Raw genomic sequence first — 22,657 nt, 5'->3', positions numbered from 1 at the left:
GACAGGAGTTCATTATTTTCCTTGCCTTCTGTGGGGATATTGCTGATCCATATAATTACTGCGGTTGCAGAGAGGTGCAGAGCTGGGACAGCGTCAGTGCTCTGCTCTGGGCAGTTGCACTGTACTGATACTGGGACTGTACTACTCCTAGCATTGTTAAACTGGAAACATAGGTCTGAAAAGCTCTATTTGCATTTTAGTATCTCTTAAAAACTATAGGTAAGCTCCAATTTCATAGCCTTTAACTGGGAGTTACCAGCTTGCTGACCAAGCTACGTGGATAAGGCTGTACACCCAGCGGGGTCCTAGCTTTTCCTTGTGAAAGGCAAGGTCAGAAAATCCAGTTCTTTTCACTTACACCTCATTTAAGACCAATAGCCCATTTTCAGCTTTTCTTCCAATGACCAAGGCCAGAAAAGCCTGTTATGTGGTCACCAAAACAGGTAGTGAGGAGTCTTTTTACTCAGTGGATTTAATTTCATAGATCCAAACACCAATTTTTCTAAAACATGCACTGTATGAGTGTACATACACAAACAGGAGTGTACTGGCTTGGGCTGAACGAGCAGGCAGGGAGACATGCACAGGGTATGGACAGCAGGAGGTCTGCCCAGGACACAGGAGGCCTGCGTTCAAGCCCTGGCTCTGTTGAATTGTGCATGAGGACATGATTCTGTCCCTCTGGTGAGACACATCCTTGCTGCCCTGTTTCAGGACCCACTGCAAGCAGGCTATTCGTTCTGTGCACAGCTGCCAGAATTGGTGATCTCATATGAAAGGAAGCAGTGGTCGATGACTTAGTTTTACCCACAGCTCAATGACCTCAGGATGTTTTCCTTCTAACGTATACAGGAGCATTTAATCTCCTACTTTACTGGGATCTGTTTGACTTCACCTACCATTATCACCATGCCATGTTGGTGGAGAGCAGAGCTAGCCATGGATTATGTACAGTACCCACAACAAATGTAATCAGGCTGAATTATCAGGGATTGAGTCTCAGGCTCCTGGAAATAAATTGCAGTATGACACTGGTCATCTGTGAGCCTTTAACAGCCACAAAACACTCACAGCACAGGCCTGCAGTCAACTTTAAGCAAATTATATAGGGCACTTCATACTGCGATTAAGGTGAACTGGGCCCTGCAGAGAGATGTGTGTGTTCACCACAATTTATCTTCAAAGAATTTCTATAAATCCTAAAAAAGGAGGTGTTGGTTGGCTTTGGGTTTGGGTTTTTTGGGGTTTTTTTTCCCGATTGGGTAAGAAGGAGGGACAGTTTAATAGTGAGGATTTGACGCAAAAAGGAATATAACTATATTTAAAATTATATGAATTTAGCAGCATAAACAAGGAAGGCGCATTTTTAAATCATCCCTAGTTAAAGAAGTACCAGGAATTACATCACGTTCTCAGAATCCATCTTTTACTTTCTGACGCTAACACCAGCAGAACCATGATACAGGCCCAGTCTACGGCCAAACACACCGTACACTCGTGTCCAACACACACACACACACACACACACACAAAGTAAATCCGATCCTGAGCAAATGCTATTTCAGGGCCTTTCCCTCCACACCTTCAAAACATGACTTTTAGCATTTCCATGAAATACTTCAGTTAACCAAGATTAAAAACAGAGCAAAAATCTCAAGAGAAGGAGACAAGCCCTTCAGAGGCCCATCAACTGGTATGAGCTACACTGCTTTAAACTAGGCTGGAGGGCAAGGAAACCCCTCTGCTGCTGAGCTCGGGACCACGAGGCACAGGGCTCCCCCTCTGCTTGCTAGCCTGCTTCTCTCATGCAAGCCTGGGGAAAGCAAGGGAACTCATCTTTTTGGGAATCGGTCATGCCACATAGCTAACATACAGAAAAGGGCATCAGGTCTCATTTTTCCTGCTGCCTATGCCCTGCATAAGCTCAGCCCAAAGCACCTCCCCATTCCTTGCTTCTCTTAGGTCAGCGGTGACCCATCTGTACTTTAATGGAGGTCTCTAACAATTTGTTAACTGCAAAGAGTTTTGAGACCATCAAGTGAAGGATGCTAGAGAAGTACAAAGAGGTTAAGTCTTGTAAATCATATCCATGTGCCACATATGTGCCTTTGTGTGTATATATTTATTTATTTATTATTTTTTTTTCCTCTTATGAACCTAAAATTTGTACCTGATCCTAGAGCAGGAAGGGAGCTATTCATTCCCTCCACCTTTCCCCCATGATGTATCCCTCCCCTTGCTTTCTTGTGCCTGAGGTCTGGAAAAAAGGGGAGCCAACATACCCAACAATCGGATCTGCATGACCGCGCCGTGTAAAACGAAGAACATCCAGAGGGGCTGGGAACAGTCCGTGCAGACCTGCATACCAGTGCCAGCACCGTTGTGGCTCAAGTGCAGCTCACCATCCGAATTCACCATAAATCCCAGGATGTCTCCACTCTGGAGGGGCACCACGACTCGGCAGATGGCCCAGAACTCCTTTCGGTCGACCAAGGACTCGGGGTTATAGGGGAGGTCGCTGGGGCGCAGGGTGCTGGGGTCGCAGGATGTCACCCCGTAGGACAGCGTCCCCGTGCGCACAGCGTTGGACTTGTTGATTTTGACAAAAATGGTTTCGTTGATCCGAAGGGGTCTGCTGGTGAAAACCAAAGTCCTCTCCTCTCGGGCATGCTCCAGACGGGCCACGGTTTGGTCGTCAAGGATTTTGACGTGGGGTCCCCGCAGGTGGTGGAAGCGGAGGTCGCTCTCCAGCTGGGAGGGGAGGAGGTGGGAGTGCTGTGAGTTGAGGGAGTTCTGCGGAATGGGACATGTGGTGGCTGTCACGTGGAAGGTCTCCTCCTGCAGGTTGAGGTCGCAGAGGCTGACCGAGAGGCGTGTGTCCTCCGTGTCCCGCCGCAGCGAGGGCCGGCGGATGGCGGTGAAGGAGCGGGGCCGCAGGCAGTCTGGGGGAACGATCTCACTGTCTGTGGGGAGAGAAAACAAACAAGGAGTCACCCCAGAGAAAATCAAAATATTGAGGAGTCTGCAAACCACTGTCGGTTTGATTGGTATGTCTGAAAGGGAAACTCGGAGACCTGCTACCATATTTTCCCCTTCGAAATATGGAAGCCACATATCACAAAATGTATTTGTGATTGATTGCTGTTCTCGTGCTCTCCCCACCAGCATCAACATTTTCAGCTTCTGAGCAGGCAGACTCAAAATCGATGGGAAGAATTGACTAGGGGAGGCTCTCCTTGGAGAGGGGAAGCAGAGGGTAAATATCTGAAATATACCCTGAACATACCAATCAATATCTATACAGGCTCCAAGTTTTCATGCTCTCTTTATTGTCTAGAATGATTCTCATAGATCTAGGAAATAAATACCTAACTACATATTTTTCTATTTTTTTTTAAAAACCCACTATGTTCAGTTCTAATTTATTTTCATCATATGAAATTTAATTAATATTCCTGTATATAATTAATCATCAGCGTTCTGGTGCTCACTGCAAACCAGCACAGATATGGATTTCACAATGCAGAGCTTGGGAATATGTAGTTTTCTATAACATCCATCATTTATTATTTCCAAGCCAAATAATTAAAAATCAAATCCATGGATGCATAACAAAGAAAGGTGACACTCACACATTCAACTCCACCCATGGAAACAGAATTGCACCTTATCCGCTTTGTTAGTCTCACCTGCTGTTTCAAGAGCCAATTATCAATTTATGTGATTCTTTTCCTAAGGAACATAATCACCTGCCTTTAATGCCTAAATTACTTTCATTTAATGTATCCTTAGCTACACTGTTGCCATAGAAATTTTAAAGAGCAATATACCAAGAAAAAACCCACATTATTTAAACAAATGATAAATGTAAGCTGACATAATGCAAAGATTTGTACTTATACCTGAGTTTCTGAACTCTGAGAAGCCCAGAGCATCAAGAGACTATTCACTGCGAGAAAATTGAGCATGTGGGTAGTTTGCTGAAAAAGTCATAATAATCTATGACCCATCCCAACATTTCCTCTGCGAGAATTACGCCTGAAGACTGTTGCAGCTTCAAGCCCAGGTCCAAATGGTATGAGGTGGGACCACCCCATACAACACAGTCCCCCACGGGTGGCACAAAGCAATGCCACCAGACCTCAGCCTATTTATATATATATAAGCGCCTATCACCATATTGATAAACATTCTTTGGAACCAGGCCTGCCGCAAACACAGCACAAGGGGGAATGACATGAAGGGGCAGAGGAACAGAGACTCCTTCCTAACCCACCCGCTATACCCTTGCAGCAGGCACCTCTTCCAGCCATGTATCCTTGGGATTTTCTTTTACAACAGCAAAAGACCAGAAGCTCAGGTTATCTGGGGATTTTCCCAATGGGATGCACCCTCCCCCAGTACACCAAAGCAGTGGCTCTGTACTGGTACGTCAAGGCAAAATGCCAGCTACTGAGCACCCAACATCTCCTGCAATATCTGATGTCTGACTAACAGCCTGTCCTGCCCTCCTCTTCTGGGAGCCCTGACAAGAGCACACCCACACACAGCTTGGCTTCAGCAGAGCTCTCCGCTTTGCTTAAACTGGATTATTCCAGGCTCCTCTTTAAATAAACTGCTATTACAAGGGAAGCACAGTCCCAAAATAAAAATGGGCTTTGTTTCTCATATTTGATTTTCCCTATACTGATATTTAGCTTCTCTTCCCAGAAGTTAATTAAAGAAAAGGAGGAATAAATAAAATCAGAAATTACCCCAAGTAATCTAGAAGTGGGTCGCATTAATGCTTTGTAATATATGGGCCAGCATTTGCATTGCAAGTGCTCCTGCTGGATAGAACCAGACTTACTTTACCCTCCTTTGGCTGCAAACCTGCATAGGAGAACAAATTAATACTGGCAGCTGACACTGATCCTTTGGTGTAGGTGAATGGGTAGAGACCTTTCTGAATAGGAACAGAAGGTCCTCTCTATTTTATTCCCTGTAACTATGCATGTGCAGCCTGGCTGACAACCGTGATGTGTGGGTAGCTTGCAGCCAGGGTTTTGAAACAGCTTGTTTTCCACCAGGATGCTTGCATTTCCCTTTGGCTGCTGGACAAAATATCTTTTTCCATCTGAAAAGAGATTAAGAGAGATGCAGTTCTTCTGCAGACAAGACACATGGCAGCGACAGCAAACCAGGGTTACACATCCAACTGTTTTACTTAAATCCATCGGTAGCTCAGATGCCTAGACACTTAAGGGATAAGATGTCTCAAGCATATGGGATCGACTGAGATTTAGTATATTAATGTTTGCAAATACCCACGAAAGAAAAGGTTGCAGTTTGTAAGTATCTGAAGTGGGTTTGCGAAAATTTACAGAGACGAGTCTCTAAGAGATGCCGGCCTCCTTCAGGACTCTATGTTTTTATAAATCACAAAACACCCAGCCAAAGAAGAAAAAAAAAAATCCCATTGAACATAAAGTAAAACAAAAATGAGATTCATCTTTTGGGGTGGTAGGTAAGCTGGAAGAGATGCGGAATGCCATTTATCCAGAATAACTGATAATGGCCAAGGGCTATGAAAGAACAATTCTGGTGAAATACGAAACAAGTGAGGTGACTTTAAGCAGTTTCTTTCACCAGAAGATGCCCAGGAATTAGTTGTTTTCTTCCACTAAAGCTTCAGCTGTCACTTTCTAAACACAGACCAAGCTGCTCATGCTGGAGTGGCCTGTAACAGAGCCTTACTCCAGGTCAGTAGAACAGCTGACCTTTAATGCCTATGATGGAGGGATGCTCCATGTAGGAGTGTTCAGGCACATTTACATTTGCAGAAAAAAAACCCCGCAGCACACATCAAAAAGACAGAATGACTTTCTGTGATGAGACTGTAAAATACAAAATGGGTCCAACAGCCCATCACCGAGGAGATCACCCAGCTTTAGCCTGAGCAATTTAGAAATCATCCCTCCTTATTATATATTCAAGGTTATACAATTTCCTGTATAAGGCAGTTGGCAGTGTTTCTTTGGGAAAAGTCAACTGACGAGAGACCTCCTTGGGTCAGAATTAGACAGGCTTGCGAGTGAGGACCACAGCCCTGGGTGAGTCACCAACGCAGGCTCTGACCCAGCTGGCAGGGCTACCACCCACCAGCAAGCTGGCCGTGACCACGGCAGCTCCGTGCAGGCAGGCTGCCCCGGGAGCCTTCCAGAGAGGTTTTCCTGAGCTCTGCATCAGTGCAGTTATGGTGCTAACGCTGGATTTAGAGACTTCAATTTTCTGCTAGCAATACACACATAGCCAAAGTGGAAAGGTTTTCGACTAAATACAAATTTTGTGCTCCTCAGCTGAAGAATCTGAGACACTGAATTTTTGCAAAAGATGCCTAACTTCACAAATCGCTTTGTATCTTTTCCTGGCTTTGTTTAAGGAAAAAATTAAACAGGAGTTAATTAATTTAGCAAAATAGACATGAAGGGCACTTGAGCAGTTCAGGCATCATCTGTTTTCTCCTCCTTTTTAGAGAGGTTTATCTACAAAATTTAGATTCTCAGCAGCTAATTCTTTACTTGAAGTATCTTCCTCAGACCAGAGGCTTCAAATCTCTCCGTTTTCCTGCTCAGAGGGCATGGAAGAGCCTCCTGCTTTCATGCAGGCTCAATGTGACTGCAGGAATGCCTTACAACAGCGCTTACAAGGAGCTGGTGAGCAGCCACAGACAGCTGTAATCACCGCATACGGAAGTATTTCACTACCACCTTTTTTTTTGAACCACTGCTAAATGTTGTCTTCTTAAAATCATCTATTTCCTTCAACATGTATAATACATATTTTTTATGGATCTCACATACATGCACATTTAATATAGCTACATGAGCATCCAAACACACAACGCGTTTCTAACCACAAGCCTGCTCAGATATCTCACCCCTACATAAACCCAAAGGGTATCTGTTGCTGTCAGACTGTCAAATCATTATTTCCTTCCTCATTTTCAGTACTGTCTGTTACTGCCCTGAAGGCTTGACTTTCCAAGGTCACAAGCAGCCAGTACTCACACACCTGTAAAGGATCTGAGAAAGCAGAGCAACCCAGCGTGTGCACAGACACGCTGGAAACCTGCAGAGTTCAGTAGTTACCTGCAAGCTCTAGGGATACAGATCTCCTGTTGATGAGTCTTCTAAGACTGGTGCAATCCAATGGCCTCACATGAATTGTATTTCTTCAGAGTATGAGGGCTGCAACTACTCTCCACAATAAGCTATGGAACACCTAGTCTAAATCAATCTTGAGACTTACTCCTACAAAAAATAACTTAAAATTAGGGGAATCAGACTGACAACCTAAGAACCTATCCCATTTCTAATGATCTTCCCTCCCAGGAGAGAGAAATGCTGAGAAGTCAAGGAACAATCTAGTGATTCCTTGCATCTGGAGAACATTCCTGCCCTCGGCTACTAAGCAAAGAGTAAGAAAATCGTTAAGGTCAGAACTTTGCTAGCATGCTCCCTCCCTTCCTGTGAAAAGCCTCACGTTTTCCCTTCCTTCTGTTCTTTGCTTTACTTCTTCTCAAGTGCATTTTTCTTCTCTTAATACCTCACTTCACTGGGTAATAGTATTTTTAGTGAGTACTGATGCTCACTGTATAATTTCCATGACCAAGGAACCCCAGAGGTGCTAAACTACCAAAAGACCTACTGAAGTCAGTGGCCCCTACAAGAATATCCTATAAAATGTACAACTGCAAAAGGACGTATGCCATATTTTTCCCACCATGCTGGAGGGGCTCCATTCCTACTCAGGAAGGCAGAGGAAGGCTCCTTTTCCCACCATCAGTGCCACCTGTCACAAGGGGTTATGCAGGGAGGACAGCTGGCCTTCCAACACCTTGAATCTTGCACTCACTCTCTCCTCCATGGTCTACAGCAGGCTTATGCAGCTAACGGTCCATTTGGCAAGACTTTGACATTGCAGGGAGATGTGTTTGAAACATGAGGCAGATGTACCATACCACGCTGTGGGAAAAGCAACCGGTCATAAGACAAGAAATATACCTGTGCTTCTGGAAACCTTCTGTCACTCACAGCCTTGTACTCCCCGTTGTGGGAGTGCAGGTATTAATCCCAGCTCAGCTGCCTGCCTTGCAAACTCTGCCTGTGTCGTGCAGTGGCGATCTTTGTTCCCTTGCTGACTCAGTCCTAGTGAGCTGATGCACACTGCTGGGGAACTGTCACACTTCAGCGCAGAAGTAGCCAGAATAATTTCTATATGTTGTTTATAGCTCAAATTTATTATGTACTTCAAGGTGACTGAGGACTGAAAATTTGGTAAAATAGAAACGACTTATACTCTCATTTACTCCTCCTAAAATAAGGATGAAGATCACTGTGCCTGGGGACAAGGAGCAATACCTGTTCCCAAACCCCTTTGGTTACCAGCTTGCCCAATGTGTGTATGGCACCTAGTCCACAGCATCACCTCCACTGGAAAAAAGAGCAGCTGTGACTGGGTCTGGGAAGAGAAGGACCGCTCTGTGGCCCCGAGTTCATAAACCACCCACATTAAAGGCAGGCTGGAAGCAGATCTTTGTGCAGCCTGCTGTACTCATGGTGTTAAAGATGTCCTCGTCACTGTGGGATGCTCTGCTCTAGGCTCTCTCGGTCTCTGCCACATGTATCTCAACTGTTTTACTATACCAGGGAGCTAAGCAAACAGGAGACTGAAAATCACCCTTACTTAAAATAAACACAGGAGAAAAATTAAGAAGTGAAGAAAGCCGAGGCGATGCTCACAGCCAGTAAGAGGCAAGCTCCACTCACAGAGCATGTTCAAAGTGGCCTTGCCTGTTGGTGATGTGTCTGAGCAGACACTCGTAAAACTATCTGGTTTTCTGCAAACTTGTGTTCTCCATGTGAGGTCTGGAGAGGAGGCTGGGCTCTGCTGCACTCAGCACAACACGGCAGAGACCCATGCTCCCAGGTGGATGCTTCTGCTCTGATGCTGTGCACAGGTTTCCCCTTCCCCCTCCCTTCTCATTTCTGTTAAATCTTGAATGTATATGATCCGAGACCACTCTGTTCTGTTTATTTCTCATAAACCATCAGGCACCAGAATGCAGCTTCTCAGATCATACAATGAAGCCACTTTCAGAGCATTACTGTAGCATGTGGGAGGCAAATGTTTAAAATCCCTCAAAGGAATGATTCAGACTAAAAACCTCCTTTGCCATATTCTTAGGAATTCACTTCTACAAAGTACATTTCCCTTTATGAACAACCAAGAAATCAAACTGCCTGAGTTATTGCCCCAGATCAACCATTCCTTCTTGAAAACACCCACATCAAATCAAGGACGTCAGTTAAGTAAATACCTACTTATACAATACCTGCATATGTGCACGTCTCTATTGCATTGATAGTATAAATATCCCATTTCAAATAAAGCTGCTTATTTCTGCTCTGGCTCCTCTCTTGCACATGATTGCAGGAATATATGCACAACTACAGCCAACAGACAATGTCACTTTACCAGCTATATACATAAAATGCCCAGGGTGCTCTTTAAAACACTATAAAATCTGGTCTGTGGAGCATCTGGGATCAGGACTCAGCTGCTGGGCTCCACAGCAGAAGAGACTCCTCACCACATGAACAGAAAGGATATATAAATGGTGAGCGAGAAGCAGGAAGAATTAATGTTCTTATTTTATAGACTGGAAACCATGGGACAGAGTAAGCTGTCCAAGGGGGCAGCTGACTCCTCCAGCAGAGCTTTGAAGTGAAACCTCTGGGGTTTAGCCCCGTGCATAACAAAACTGCCCTGTTTTACACCCTCTCATTTCCTAACTCTCCATTCAATGCCTTATTCTCTACCTGCTGCTCCTCTGCTTCCATGTGCAGATTGCTCCTCTCACCTCAAAACTCAACTTGCTAGGGACTCTTCATCCATTATGGGATCCCAATGGTCAGTACGGAAACCACTGTTCAAGAACTCCTCCTTCACCAACACACCGGCTTGGTATCACCGCATAGTCAGTGGAGAGCAAACTTACGCTTCGTGTGCACTCACGTGGTTTGAAGCAGGAATTAATAGCTACCTGCAAGTTTTGGCTGTCTGCTCATTGCAATCTGGAAGACAAGCTAACTAACATTTCATAGCAGCTATTTTCACTGCAGGAATGGCAGATATTTAGGTGAACTGAGCACATTTGTTTGTCTGTGACCACCACAGTCTAAGCCAGCTTTCTGACAAGGTACCCAGGTGTTTTTCCAACATTGCTGAAAGCATTTGAGAGAATTTCTGCTATAACCAAGGGGCAGAAGTCAAAGTTCAAGCCAAGGGTTACAAAGAGCCCAAAGCTGGAGTTTGTCTGATGGGAGAAATCATTCATGTTTACACCAAAAATCGTCACCAGGTTTTAAAGCTGGGTTACAAAAGCAGACAGACCATTGACTCTGTGGAACTAATTGTTAGGCTACAGACAACTGCCACTTCAACAGAAATGAGTGGAAATCAGCAATGCTTAACGAGCATCACACCGGACTTTCCTTTGCTTTGTGTTTGCATTTGCGTGGATGAAAATCAGCATTCCTTTCCAGGCATTTTGGGAGAGAATGAGGACTAAAGCTATTCAGTTTTCATGATTCAGTTTTGGAGAGGTGATAAAAAATGGGATGGAAGAGAATACACCCAGACTTTTAATTGTTCTCAACTGCTAGGTGTTTGATAAATTTATCATGCAAACCTGGTGGCTTCCTGTGGCCATTTAGCACCAAATCCTGCTTTGAGGGAATGGCACCTTTGTACCATTAGGCACAGAGCTACTGGTGTCCTGCCAGGTGAATCTCAGGAAACCCTTGGGATCTGGTCAGGATACCTCTCTAAGGATATAAATGTCCTCCCTTGGCTTATTGGGTTTATCACAGATTTCTTGTCATGGATTGTCAATGCCGTACCAATAGTACAGATGAAATGCCACAGGAAGACAAATCAGAAACAAACAAACAAAAATTCTAAAAGAATGTGAGCTTATATGTGAACTGCCAGCCTCCAAGTTGAAATACTTGGAAAGAGAAGATACAAACCCCTGAGCTTCAGGAAATTGCATCTGTTTTTAAGCCAGAGTGAACCGTTGCAGTTTACAGGCCAGGTTAGTAATTGAATTGATCGTCCGCATATTCTTCAGTAAAATCTAAGGAATTAAAGCATACAATGTCATACATGAGTGAGACTATAGTTGAAGGTACAAATATTCAGTACTGACTGATAAATTGTTGTTCTGGGACATGTGTTGTCTAATAAAGTGCTCTGAACCAGTCTGGTTCATAACAAACATTCATACAATTCTGCCTAACATCTGTAAGCATGTCCAATTGATTTGCACATATGCAACGGCACGAAGAGCATAACTAGCCTCATAAAACTGCAATAAATTACTGTTTTCCTTAGCAAATATGAATGTTCTGAAAGAGTCTGACACTAGATTATGAAGAACACACTTCCATATGTGTGTTACAGTTGTGGATTTGTTTTCTTTTCCACAAAAGCTGATGCTCAGAGAGAGTCTGCGGGGTGCTGGCAACATGTGTCACAAACAACATGTTCTGGATTTTGTTCAGGAAGGCTTTTTTTTCGGGGTAAACCCATCCTCCCCAGCCAGCGGTCCTAAGACTGACAGATGTCGTGCAGGCTGAAGATATGCTTAACCACTGCCACAGCTGCCTCTGGATGTCGGCACCTCCTTGCCTGATTCCTTTTACTGCGTTCATGGGGTTTCCGTTCGATGTTTTCTAACTCTCCGCAGTCTGAGAAATATGGTTTGAGCAGAAATCACGTGCCTTGGGTTTTGTGGAGACCACCTAATCCCTGTTATTCACTCCTTAATCTCCCACTGATGCACATGAAGTCTCTGAACTTTACTCCCACCCTGATGCAATGATTTCCACCTCCATCACCCCAGGCCTCCTAGGCTCCATGATCAGCTATTATTATCCCTCTTGAAAATGACAGCAAAACAATCAGCGCTTTTAGGACCATACCAACATTATTTCAGTCCTAGTCCTGCCTCTCTCCGTAGTGTCCCCCAGCTTTTCTTTCCCATTTCCTATTCTACAGCTGGTGAGTCTTTTATTACTTGTTTTAATTACCTGTGCAAGACCCAATTATTGCCGGAGATTGTCAATTGTCACTTCACCTGACACTTCCTGATCTTTAAGATGTAAATTTCTCTGTAGAAAGGTTCTGTTTTTCACCTTCTTCACAGGAAATTAAGGCAGTAATTGCAATTCCTTGTTGTCTAATAACTTTATAGAGCCCTCTTCTCATAGCCAGTGACTCCATTACTTACTCCTGGCACTATCATTCCTTTTAGTCTCCTTTCCTCCTTGAAATTTTGACCCTTTTATCTCACCCATTCAGGTAAGACAGTAGTTCACCACTGCACACAGTGCTAACCCCACAACTTTACCTTCATGTACTGTGTTGCAGATTGCTACAGGCCCTCCAACAACTCTATTTCCAATCCTCCATACATCACCGTGTGAATGTTTCCATAGCATCTCAGTGCTCACAGCCAGTTCCCAAGCTACATCAGACACATTCCTTCATCCCCTGAATCATCTGACAGCAATTTTCTTCAAAACAAGTATTTTCTTCCTCCTTCCCACCATCATACTCCCTCCTGTGGTATTTATGCATCCTGCATTTATCCTTTCCACTTGCTTTCATTTACCCCTGCGTCTTCATACAGGCATGGAGACGACAACTCCTCCAACTTCTCCCCACATTTCCCAGTGAAAGGCTCCTGCCATCGCTTACAGTTTTACAGCCAGCTGTTCAGGGAGAATTCAACCCACCAACCACCACCTCGTCCCTGACAAGGTCTCCTCAAGGTCCGACACCTTACCCAGCACCATTGCTTATTGAGCTGCATTAATGCCATTGGGTCTTCCCACTTTTCCTCAGGAAACCCCGAAACGCTGCTGGCAGTCAGCTTCCTGGGCTCGCTGCAGTCCTGTTTGGTTTGGCAGAGCTACCCAAAGGCACTTCTAAGTGATAAATTGCCTGGACACCACAAGGATTTTGCTGCCCCACAGCTACCTCACTAACCAGAGCTAAGAGCACATCTTGTAGTGAAGATGCAACTTGTGCAGGGCAGTCACATTATGTAGTATTTCAGTCAGCTGCCTGAATGAAAAAAAATAAAATAAATTGGAAAGATACAGTATTTCAGGCTAACCTGAAACAAAGCACTCAGTTTATCTTACTTCATAAAAGAGCAACTGAACACTGGACAGAGACCTTCTCCAGTTGATTTCTGGGGCTTGTTTGGAAATCACTGTTGCCATTTTAGAGATTAAAATGTTACTTCAAGACTCAAAATTGAAATATATCATTTTGAAAATAGTGAAAGAAAACAGCTAGAGTTTGCCAAAAGTATTTCAATTTTTCAGCCATGACTAATTAAGTTTGTAGATCATCTCTCTTCTCCAAGCTGGTTCTTCACCTAAAGATCCAATGACTAAATTTCTGAAAGAATGCACATAATGCTATTTGTCCAGAATATTTATTTGTTTAAATTCCTTTTAATTTCTCTTTCTTGGAGAATTTCCACCCCAAAATCCAGCACGAAAAAGCTCTCAAACAATTTCTGACTTATTTTCCATATGTACAAAACAACCGTGCAGCCATTACACCCCATCCACCCCACTCCTATTCCAGAGCTGCTGCCACCTGCTCTCCCAGTTATGCACAGTAACAGTAAATCAAGGCTGTTTGATGAGCTTGTTGTAAAATAGCATGATTACTGCAGTCTGCACCAATTCAGAGAAGTTCAGCACATGGTTAGGTCTGTTCGATTTCACGACAGCACTTTAAACACTTCATCTAAGCAAGTATTTGTATCCCACTGAAGGCAACAGGACATACACACAAGCATATCAGTAGCCCCAGATCAGGGGTATAGAGTAAGGTTTAACGACTGAATTCAACTTAAAAAAATTTCTTATGCTAAACTCCACTTTCCGTTGCTGCCCCATTGCATGTGCCAGTGGAGTGAACAGCAAAGGGAATTTCCTGAAACAGTAACCCTAAATCAGTTGCTCCAGCTGTCACGGCTGGGCAAATTAGGGGGGAATCAAAGAGACAGTCAATGCCCACTTCTGCTAAGGTACATAACTGAAGAGTTCATCTCTTCAATAAGTTCTTCACATATTCTGTCACAGTAAATGCCCATTAGGCTCGTGATTTCTTTATCAATTATTTTGATACACTGAACTAAAGGAACTAAAGAGCTGAATCTTGTTACCAGAGCTTCAGCTAACTCCTTCACAAGCAAAAAGACAAATTCCTCCCTCACCCCAAGGGAAAGCTTCAACACCTTGGCTATCAGCAAAGCTAATTTAAATGCACATATCATAGGATGTGGCCTCAAAAGGTTTAGGCAGGAAGACAGGAGGTTTTTCTGAAGCTGTGAGTTGGAAGCAAAAAGAATCGGCTGGAAGACCACAGCGTGGCTGCCAGCAGGCGGTGTAACCTTGCTGAAGCCACAGGATTCACACAAAGAACAAGGTTCAACATCCGCTGCCAGATGCTAAATACAGCTGCAGCCCCAGCAGCCAAACCTTCCTCAGCCTGCAAGGAAGGGGATCCAAGGCTGTGGTTCCCAAAAGTTCCTGCTCTCCCCCCCACCCCATCTTCCCACAGGACTGCTTTTCTTTCTTCTTTCTCCCTTCCCCACCTGACACTCTAAGCACAAACGAGTCTGGTCCTGCTGGGATCCTGGAGATGACATGGAGGATGGTCTTTCAGGGAAACCACATCCTAAAACCCAGAAACAGCCCCTGTGGTGGACAAAGCTGGACTGTCTGATGGGAGTCGGGCACTGACCATCTCACAGGTTCCCCAGCAAAAGCACTGCACCAGCGAAGTGCCAGCTGTGAGCACGGCACTGGAGAGATCCCTGACTTTGCAGCTGGTTTGTGCTATTAATGGTCCCTGAGACCTTTCAAGGAGGGGTCAGGAGTGGGGTAAGACACAGGCACCTAAAAATGCAGTGAGTTTTTTGGCTCTCTTCACTGTATGCAGGGTGATTTTCCCTTTCTTCTTTGACCTCTCATTAAACTCCCTTGACAGATGTCTGCCACTTCTCAGCAGATTTCTTTTGACACATGATGCCCTGTTGTACTGTCAATGCATTTCCACTAGGATTTAATATTTCAGCCCATGCAAAAGGTCACTGTCTCTGACTGACACATGCTCTAAACTTCTTCCTTACCTGCTAGTTAGGCCTTGGTTTTGCACCAGTTTGGCGACAAATGGGTGCCAAGTGTCCATTTATCCACTTGTCCACTTTCAATCTGTTAAACTCCCACGCCTTTATTTTTACCCTGTATTTCCCTGAGCCCTTGATGCTATACTTCTCTGGTTTGGGAAACAGCTAATCAAACCTCTACTCCTTGATGGTCTGTAAAACGTAAAATTTAGCTTCAGAATTTCATGAACAAGTTTAGTTTTGGAGATTAGAGTGAACTGGGTATAATGAGCAACAAAAAGAGCCAATACAGCAACATTATACGCAAGAACCTTGCTGAGATCTTTATGGGCTAGAAAGATGGTAAACAATATAGAGGTGACTCTTCCAAACTCAAGGATTTCTCATCCAGTTAATAGATTCATCTCTCTTCAGCTTCTGCTTCCTTCAGCATCAAAGTTTAAAGCAGTATTTGGCGAGAATGTTATTATGAATCTTTCTGACCTGTTCTAGGGAACTATCAAACCCTTGCTACATATTAATAAAAACTGATGGACTTAAACCAACTGAAATATCATCACCAGCACCAGTGATGTCTTGCTCAGTCTAAGGAATCTGGGACCAATCCCGGGTCTGCCTGTGACCTGGTTATCAAGAAACACGGTCCATCTCTCCACAGTGCTCAGTACAGTCCCACTGCTCCTGGTACTACAACAGCTTTGATGTTAAAAATGTATACTTTTTTTTTTTTCATTTACAACTAGGAAAATATTATTTCTTTCCAAGCACAGATGTAGTCCAGTCAACAGAGCAAAAGCCTGGATGATTCACATTAGCATTTATTCTTGCCTGCCACAGGACAGTACTAGGAAAGCACACAGCTAAACCACCATGCATTTCCAAAAGCTAGATGAGATGAAAAAGCAGGTGATGTGCTGAAATTATCATAATTCCTAAAAACAGAGAAGGAAGGGTTACTACTGGCTGTATTTCTGTTCTGTAACTTTTTCATATCAAAGCAAGGGGGAAAAGAAAAGAAAAAAACTGAAAGAGGAGCATAGATGATTTCTGCTCGGGAGGAAGCCAGCGAAGCAGCTAGGGACCCATGGAGCTGTACGTGCTCTGCTCCAGCCCGGGCTGAAGCCGTGTTACTGGCCCCTCTTGCTCTGTGTCTGTAGGAGACACAAAGCACCCAGGCAGCTGTTGCCATAGCCACCCCTTTACTTCCCAGGGTCAAGTTTCCCTCTGTAGAGAAATATTATTTATAAGGTGGCTTAGGTGTGCCTTGCCCCTGGCAGTTAAAAATGGCAAATCCCACCCCAGGGAACCTTATGGCCCAAATCAGACATAACATAGCGAGAGGGTATGATAAACACAGGGAAGAGAGGATCAAAGCGAGATGGTGAGATGCTGTGTATAAGCCCTGTCAGCTCTCTTACTCTTCCTATTAAACACTGTAAGGGCTCTGCATCCTTGCACATTTTTGCAAGTGTCCTGCTGGTCCATTATGCTGCAGCCACACGGTGATGCCACAGCCTCGGCTGGGACAGACTCTATGGCCTCTTCAGGCAAAGCTGAATCCTCAACACCGGAGCTGAACAGCCCTTTTGGGGAACTGCCAGGCCCAAGAAATCCCCCAGCCAAGCAGCGTTGCCTCCCCTGGGTCGCAGTGCTGCACAGGCACCATCCCGCCCCCGTACTGCCATGCTGCAGGTGCAGACACCGGGCTTCTCGTGGCAGACCTGCCATTTCCAACAGGGCCTGGCATCCAGGGGGAAATGAGGCAGCATTTAGTCCCTGAATTGGCAATGAAAAATCACAGGGCTTATACAAGGACTGCTGGAGTAGGCATGAGCTTGTCCTGAGAGCAACACGACTTAACAGCAAAGAGAAACCTGAGTTGCGTAGACTCCAAATTACTACAGCCTTCTCCCTGCACCCAGCACACCACAAAACTTTACTAGTAGGGGGACCACCGGCAGCACTGAGAACAGAAATTGTCTATGTCTGCTGGCTTGTTGCCAGCCAGCCTGGCACACCCCGAGCCCCTGCATCCTACCAGGAGAGGTGAGGTTCATCCAACCTGCGCTGCCTGCTCTGCTGCATTGGCTGCCTCGCAGCTGGGAAACTGCCCTGTCTACAGAGAAATGAACAGAGATTGCCACCATGGCACAAATCTGCAGGAATGGTGATAAACGACAACTTTGGTTCAATGCATTCCAGTGCTTCATCCTGCCAGAAGCATTTCACCCAGGTCTGTTAAAGCCACCGCAGTCACCCATGCCCTCCCAGGCTCAGCCAATGCAAACTCCTTCCCAGGCTAAGTTTGCAGCACTTTGAAAATTCATATTTATGGGCAACATAAAGCAAACAGAATTTAGTAAGGAAACAAACAGGATCTCTGTGAGTTCACTTTTACATCTACTATACCTATGGGGTTAGCAGGTTTTTATCTGTAGGTGAAGCTGCAGCAGAGCTGAGGGAGCCCGTTCACTGCTACACGGCGGCTTTGCCTGGGGCCCAGCCGGCTGCGGCACTGATGGATGCAAGTCAGAAGGGACAGCGTGGCTGATGTGTGCCTGCTTCATTAAGCCTGTGAGAAGCTCCCTAAAGGCCGCTGATTAGAAGGTATCATCTTCCAGCTCTGACTCCAGCAGGACACAATCACCTCTAGACACATGTCCTCCTGCCAATGGCCGTCCACGCCCCAGCACCCGGTTTTGGGAGCTGAGTCCCAGCTCAGGGTGGCTCTTCCCAAGGCACCAGTGCTACAAGAAGATTCATGGTCCATTTGAAATTGGCCATCCCAAGTAACCTCCAGACTCTACTTTCTCTACCTCTCAGCCCTCCAGGAAACACTCTTCTCTGCAGAAATTTGACATTTCTTAATCTGGGCTGGTTTTCCAGGTCAGCAGCCTTGTTCCCCAGCACTCGCAGTCATTCAGCACAAAGGCATGTCAAACACTGTCACTGTCTCTGTGCCCTTGCCATCCTGCCGAGCACGCCTGTGCCGTGGGCAGCCAGAGGCAGAGCCGTAGGAGCTGGCTTGTTCGGCAGTGGCTGTGCACTCACTCGGAGGGTGCTCTGCCGCTGTGGTACCCACCAAGCCACCTCAAAGCCATCATCAGCACACGTATTGCTGGTCCCAGAAATTGGCAGGAGGGGAATGATTCCAGGGACAGACGCAAGCAAACCAGGCATGGCCAGGATTAGCCACAGAGCCCTGCAGGCTCCTTCCCTTTACTGCCCTGGCCATCTCGGTGCTGTGCCCATAGCTGCACATTGCCTGCCTGGCTGCGCTGCACACCCCCTCCACTTCACTGGAGCTTGCAGCCCCCACAGCTAAACTCAAGGCCAAGCAATCCAGCGCCATCAATGAAAAGGATCAGGATGGTGCCAGACTACATTTGCTGCAAAAAATGACACTGCTGCAATGACAGTATCCAAATCTCAGCCTGCTGGAACCCGGGACAGGGTTGCACTGGGATTTGCTGCTATCTCAAAACTGCAAAAAAAAAAAAAAGTTATTTTGCCCTGAATTAATTGTAGTTAGCATCAGCACCATTAATCAGGGTAAACCTTGTTGTGCCAAGTCATCTAACTCTGGCTTGCTGTAGACCCAGGGCAGTCTCCTGCCCCCAAAACCAGGTGCCTCTTGGTGGACTTCTTGGATAATATAAAAAGGGTCACTTTTCCCCAAAAAAGAACAAGGCACCTGCAAGTGTATGCTTCTAAGCACATCCCATCATCAAGCTGCCTTTCTGCTCCAGACTGAAAGCTCAGCTTAGGCTGCAGTTTAAAGCAAGGATCATTTCTGTCTCACAGCAGCTCAGCAGCATCATCAGTTTTCCATCGTGCACACGGGTGTGTAAACACTCATAACTATTCAGCTGGTTCTGTGGTTTTACATTGAAAATATGTTGCTATGGAGAGCACAGCACAGGAACGTGCAGCCACCACAGAGCACCGCGGCAGAAACATCCCACAGCTTCTGCTGATATTTGTAGGCCCTCTGCTGCCATCCACACAAAGGCTGAAAATAGACCTAAAGCTCAACTGAAGCATCTGTAATACTCCATTTCTGTCCATTCCTCCCCAAGGCACCAAGACTTTTCACAAAAATCATACCAAGCATCCCACATACACTCTGACATCACCTCACTGATTTCCAATTCCTCGCTTCACACATGCCTTGAAAAGGAAAGTCCTTCCAGCCCCATTTTCATTCTGCATCCTATTTTTGTCTGGGGAGCAGGTCTCCCTCTGCAACCATCCTTCTACCAGTACCCACAGGTGCTGCTCCGTCCTTATTACCTTTCAGCCACAGCATAAAGCAAATCGCTCCACCTTACTGCCCTGCTGACCATGAAGGATCTGATTTCTGTTATTTAAAGCTGACCTTGGCAGAGGTCATTCAGCAGCAGCAAAGCGATCTGCAAATACATATTCAGTGCAGGGGAAACCTGCCTGTACCATTGAAGCCCCAGACTTTGCAGTCCCCAAAATGCATGGGCTGGGTCCTGAAAGATGCTGGGCATTTTCTGATCTCACCGACCTGATGAGACTTGGGAGAGCGCAGCCAAAGCAACACATTCTTGAGCCCACAACACTGTGAATGAAGAAAAAGCACCTTTGGGGTTTTTCTTTCCTATGAATTTTTAAAGTATCTGAAATACTGTTTGTTTTCTTTCTCATATTCTGGAGGAATTGATAAATCCTCCACTGCACCATAAACATACAGCCATCAACCCTTGATTTCTAAAATGTATTTGTATTAAGCTATGAAATTATTTACAGTGGCCATAAACATCCTCCCAACATTTGGCAGCTGGGAGAGGGCCTTGGAACTCACTAACTTACATTGTAAACCACTTTCTAATAAATAAATAAACTCTTAATATCTCACCCACAAAAAGAGGCACATAGCATACAATGCTATATTTAGGGGTCCTTTGGAGGTCAAGGATTCAGCAGATTAATTTCTCTGAGGATCTTTCTTTGGTAAGCGTATGTTTATGCCCAAATGAATTGTCAGCAGAACGTCTTTATTTTGCAATCAGTTTAAAATTCTCACGTTGCTTTGAATGCTGGAGAAGCGGCTGCTTATTTCTTGTTTTGCCTGAACTGGGGTCAAATTCTGATCTAAGGGGCTGAAAGCAGCACTTAAAAAGCCAAGTAAATTCCTGCTGATCCTTTAGTAGTGACCTTCCTAGGAGGGACTGCAGAGCCTCCCACGGTGGAGTTGCTCTCTGGGCCAGGAGGATGCCCAGCACCAGAGCCCATGAAGAAAGAAGATAGTGCAGCATTGCAAATATGTGCAACTGCCTGCGGGTTTTACTGCAGAGGGGCAGTCAGGAGATCCTCCCTCCTAGCTCAGCATCCACAGCCCAGCCACTGCCTGCCAGGTGATTACTGAGGGGAGAAGGAAAAACCAAGTATCCCACACACCCCATTGGCTGCTGTGCAAGGGATGAGCCATGTTAGGGCCCCTGATGGATGCTGAGAGCATCTAAACTGATGGAAACATGATTTTCAACTTTTGCGAAATCCACCAAGGTACCCTTGAGGATAAAGGAGGATGAGTGGCTGGTTCAAAGCAATCCTGGATCAAAAACAATATTGTCAGATCAAATTTGGTCCAAAACTTGTGTTTTGTAAAAAACAGAAATAGTCTTTTACAAAACCTAAGGTAAACAAGGACTGTTTTCATATACTCCTTCACTTACATAAAAATAAAAATCAAACTCTCCCCTGATTTCAACCAGTGCTGGCTAAATGGCAAGGTTAATTAGCAAACAGGAAAAAAAAAAAAGTTTTGTTCACCCTCCCTGCCCCAGACATGAAAGAGAAGGAAGAATGAATTAATTCTTAAAATCAGTTTTGTTTTAATCATGTGAAGCTGTACTCATGGACAGCTAGAGATCTGAATGAAGACTTTTTAAATAGGAGCCCCAGTGTAACCAGCTCCCACTATACCACCAGTGCTCTGCATACAAGCTCTGTGCGAGGGTCTATTTATTCCATTTATCTACAATTGCAAATGGCTTCAGAGATCTCTGACTAACTGCAAAGCAAAAAAGCTCCCTTTCCTCTGCTCTGCAGCCACCATCGGCTCCACTGGGAAAGATGAAGCTGCACCAAGATGAAGCCAGGCCATGCAGAGTCCCCCACCATGCATGGCACCCTTCCTTTTTGGTGGCACAGCCAACCTCCGCTGGGTTTCCCGAAGAAGCTGTCACTGTAGCACAGCTGTGATGGGCTCTGATGGCTTCCCAGGCAGCCAGGGGAGAAGGGAGTGGGTTGCAAGGATGCTGGTAGCAACCACAGTAGGCCATAAGAACATAACCAGGATGCAAAACAGCTTCTCCAGATGCCCCCCAGTTCCTGTGAGTTGTCTCCTCCACATGTCCTCTGTTCAGTCAGTGCAGAAGCTCTGCAGAAACCTCTCTCAAACACAGCTACATGTTGCTACATTTTTTTTTAATAGGTAGTAATTTCCAGCCAGCAAGGGGCTATTCCCACAAAACTAGGCGGAAACTGCTGTTTTCTTAAGAAAGATAAACAAAAGGCAAATGCAATGGGATCACTGCTGGTTTTCAACAGAAAACCGTATGATTTTGCATGTCATTATTGCTGCAGTACTTGAAGCAGCACGGACAGATCTGGGGGGAGATTGAACGAAAGAGCCGTTCTGTGCCTTCAGGAGCAATGGTCTAAGTTCACCCCTGTTGTAACACTGCTCCAGTCACCCCAAACAGGAACTGAGCCCTACAGTTCTGAAACTATGCATGGACAGGACGAATAAATCTCATCACCGAGGGCTTCCTGCCATTCCTGCTGAATATCCAGTCCTATTAGTCAATGTCAGGCCCTAGGCAACATGAAAAATTGCAGAAATCCATCCTGGCTGTCAATGGAAATCAAAGGTCAGTCTCAAAAACTGAGAGACTCCTTCCAGCCTTGGAAGGGATTCACATTTCAAGACTACAAAGTGCTATTGTCAAAGCTCTGCACGTTCATGTGAAACAGGAAGGAAAAATGAGACCCCGGACAATGGGACCCTGGGGGAGCGGTGGAGGAATCGGGCTTTTCCCGGGAAGCCGTTTGCCAAAATGTTAAAATAGAATCTATTTACACAATAGATCGGAAAATGTTAACAGCCAAGAGTGTGTTAGACAACAGGATTTCAGATTAGAAACACTGGGCAGGTTGACGAGTGAGCATGCTCTGAAACAATTTATGGATTCTCCACACTGAGCAAAATAAGTATTTTCTGTAATGACCCTTTTGGTGGGGGTTCTACCTCTGCTTTTGCCATTAAGGTTCTCTCCTCTCCACACTCACAGCCATCTGCCTTCATTTCATCCCATCCCCCTGTCTCTCACTCCTCCTGATCCCACCCCGGCTCAAAGCTTG

At 45.3% G+C, this 22,657-nt stretch overlaps 1 protein-coding gene across 2 annotated transcripts in view; it reads right to left on the bottom strand.

Moving 5' to 3' along the window:
* NEURL1 (neuralized E3 ubiquitin protein ligase 1) overlaps nucleotides 1–22,657 on the bottom strand; it is a 166,426-nt gene that overhangs the window by 17,396 nt on the left and 126,373 nt on the right. For both annotated transcript variants that reach the window (XM_055793024.1, XM_055793029.1), the window contains exon 4: nucleotides 2,283–2,963. In XM_055793024.1, the coding sequence (XP_055648999.1) occupies nucleotides 2,283–2,963 (681 nt within the window). The remainder of the gene's footprint in view (nucleotides 1–2,282; nucleotides 2,964–22,657) is intronic.

This window comes from Falco peregrinus, chromosome 1, assembly GCF_023634155.1.
Source record: "Falco peregrinus isolate bFalPer1 chromosome 1, bFalPer1.pri, whole genome shotgun sequence".
NCBI lineage: Eukaryota > Metazoa > Chordata > Aves > Falconiformes > Falconidae > Falco > Falco peregrinus.
This window is presented reverse-complemented; position numbering and strand designations above follow the sequence as displayed.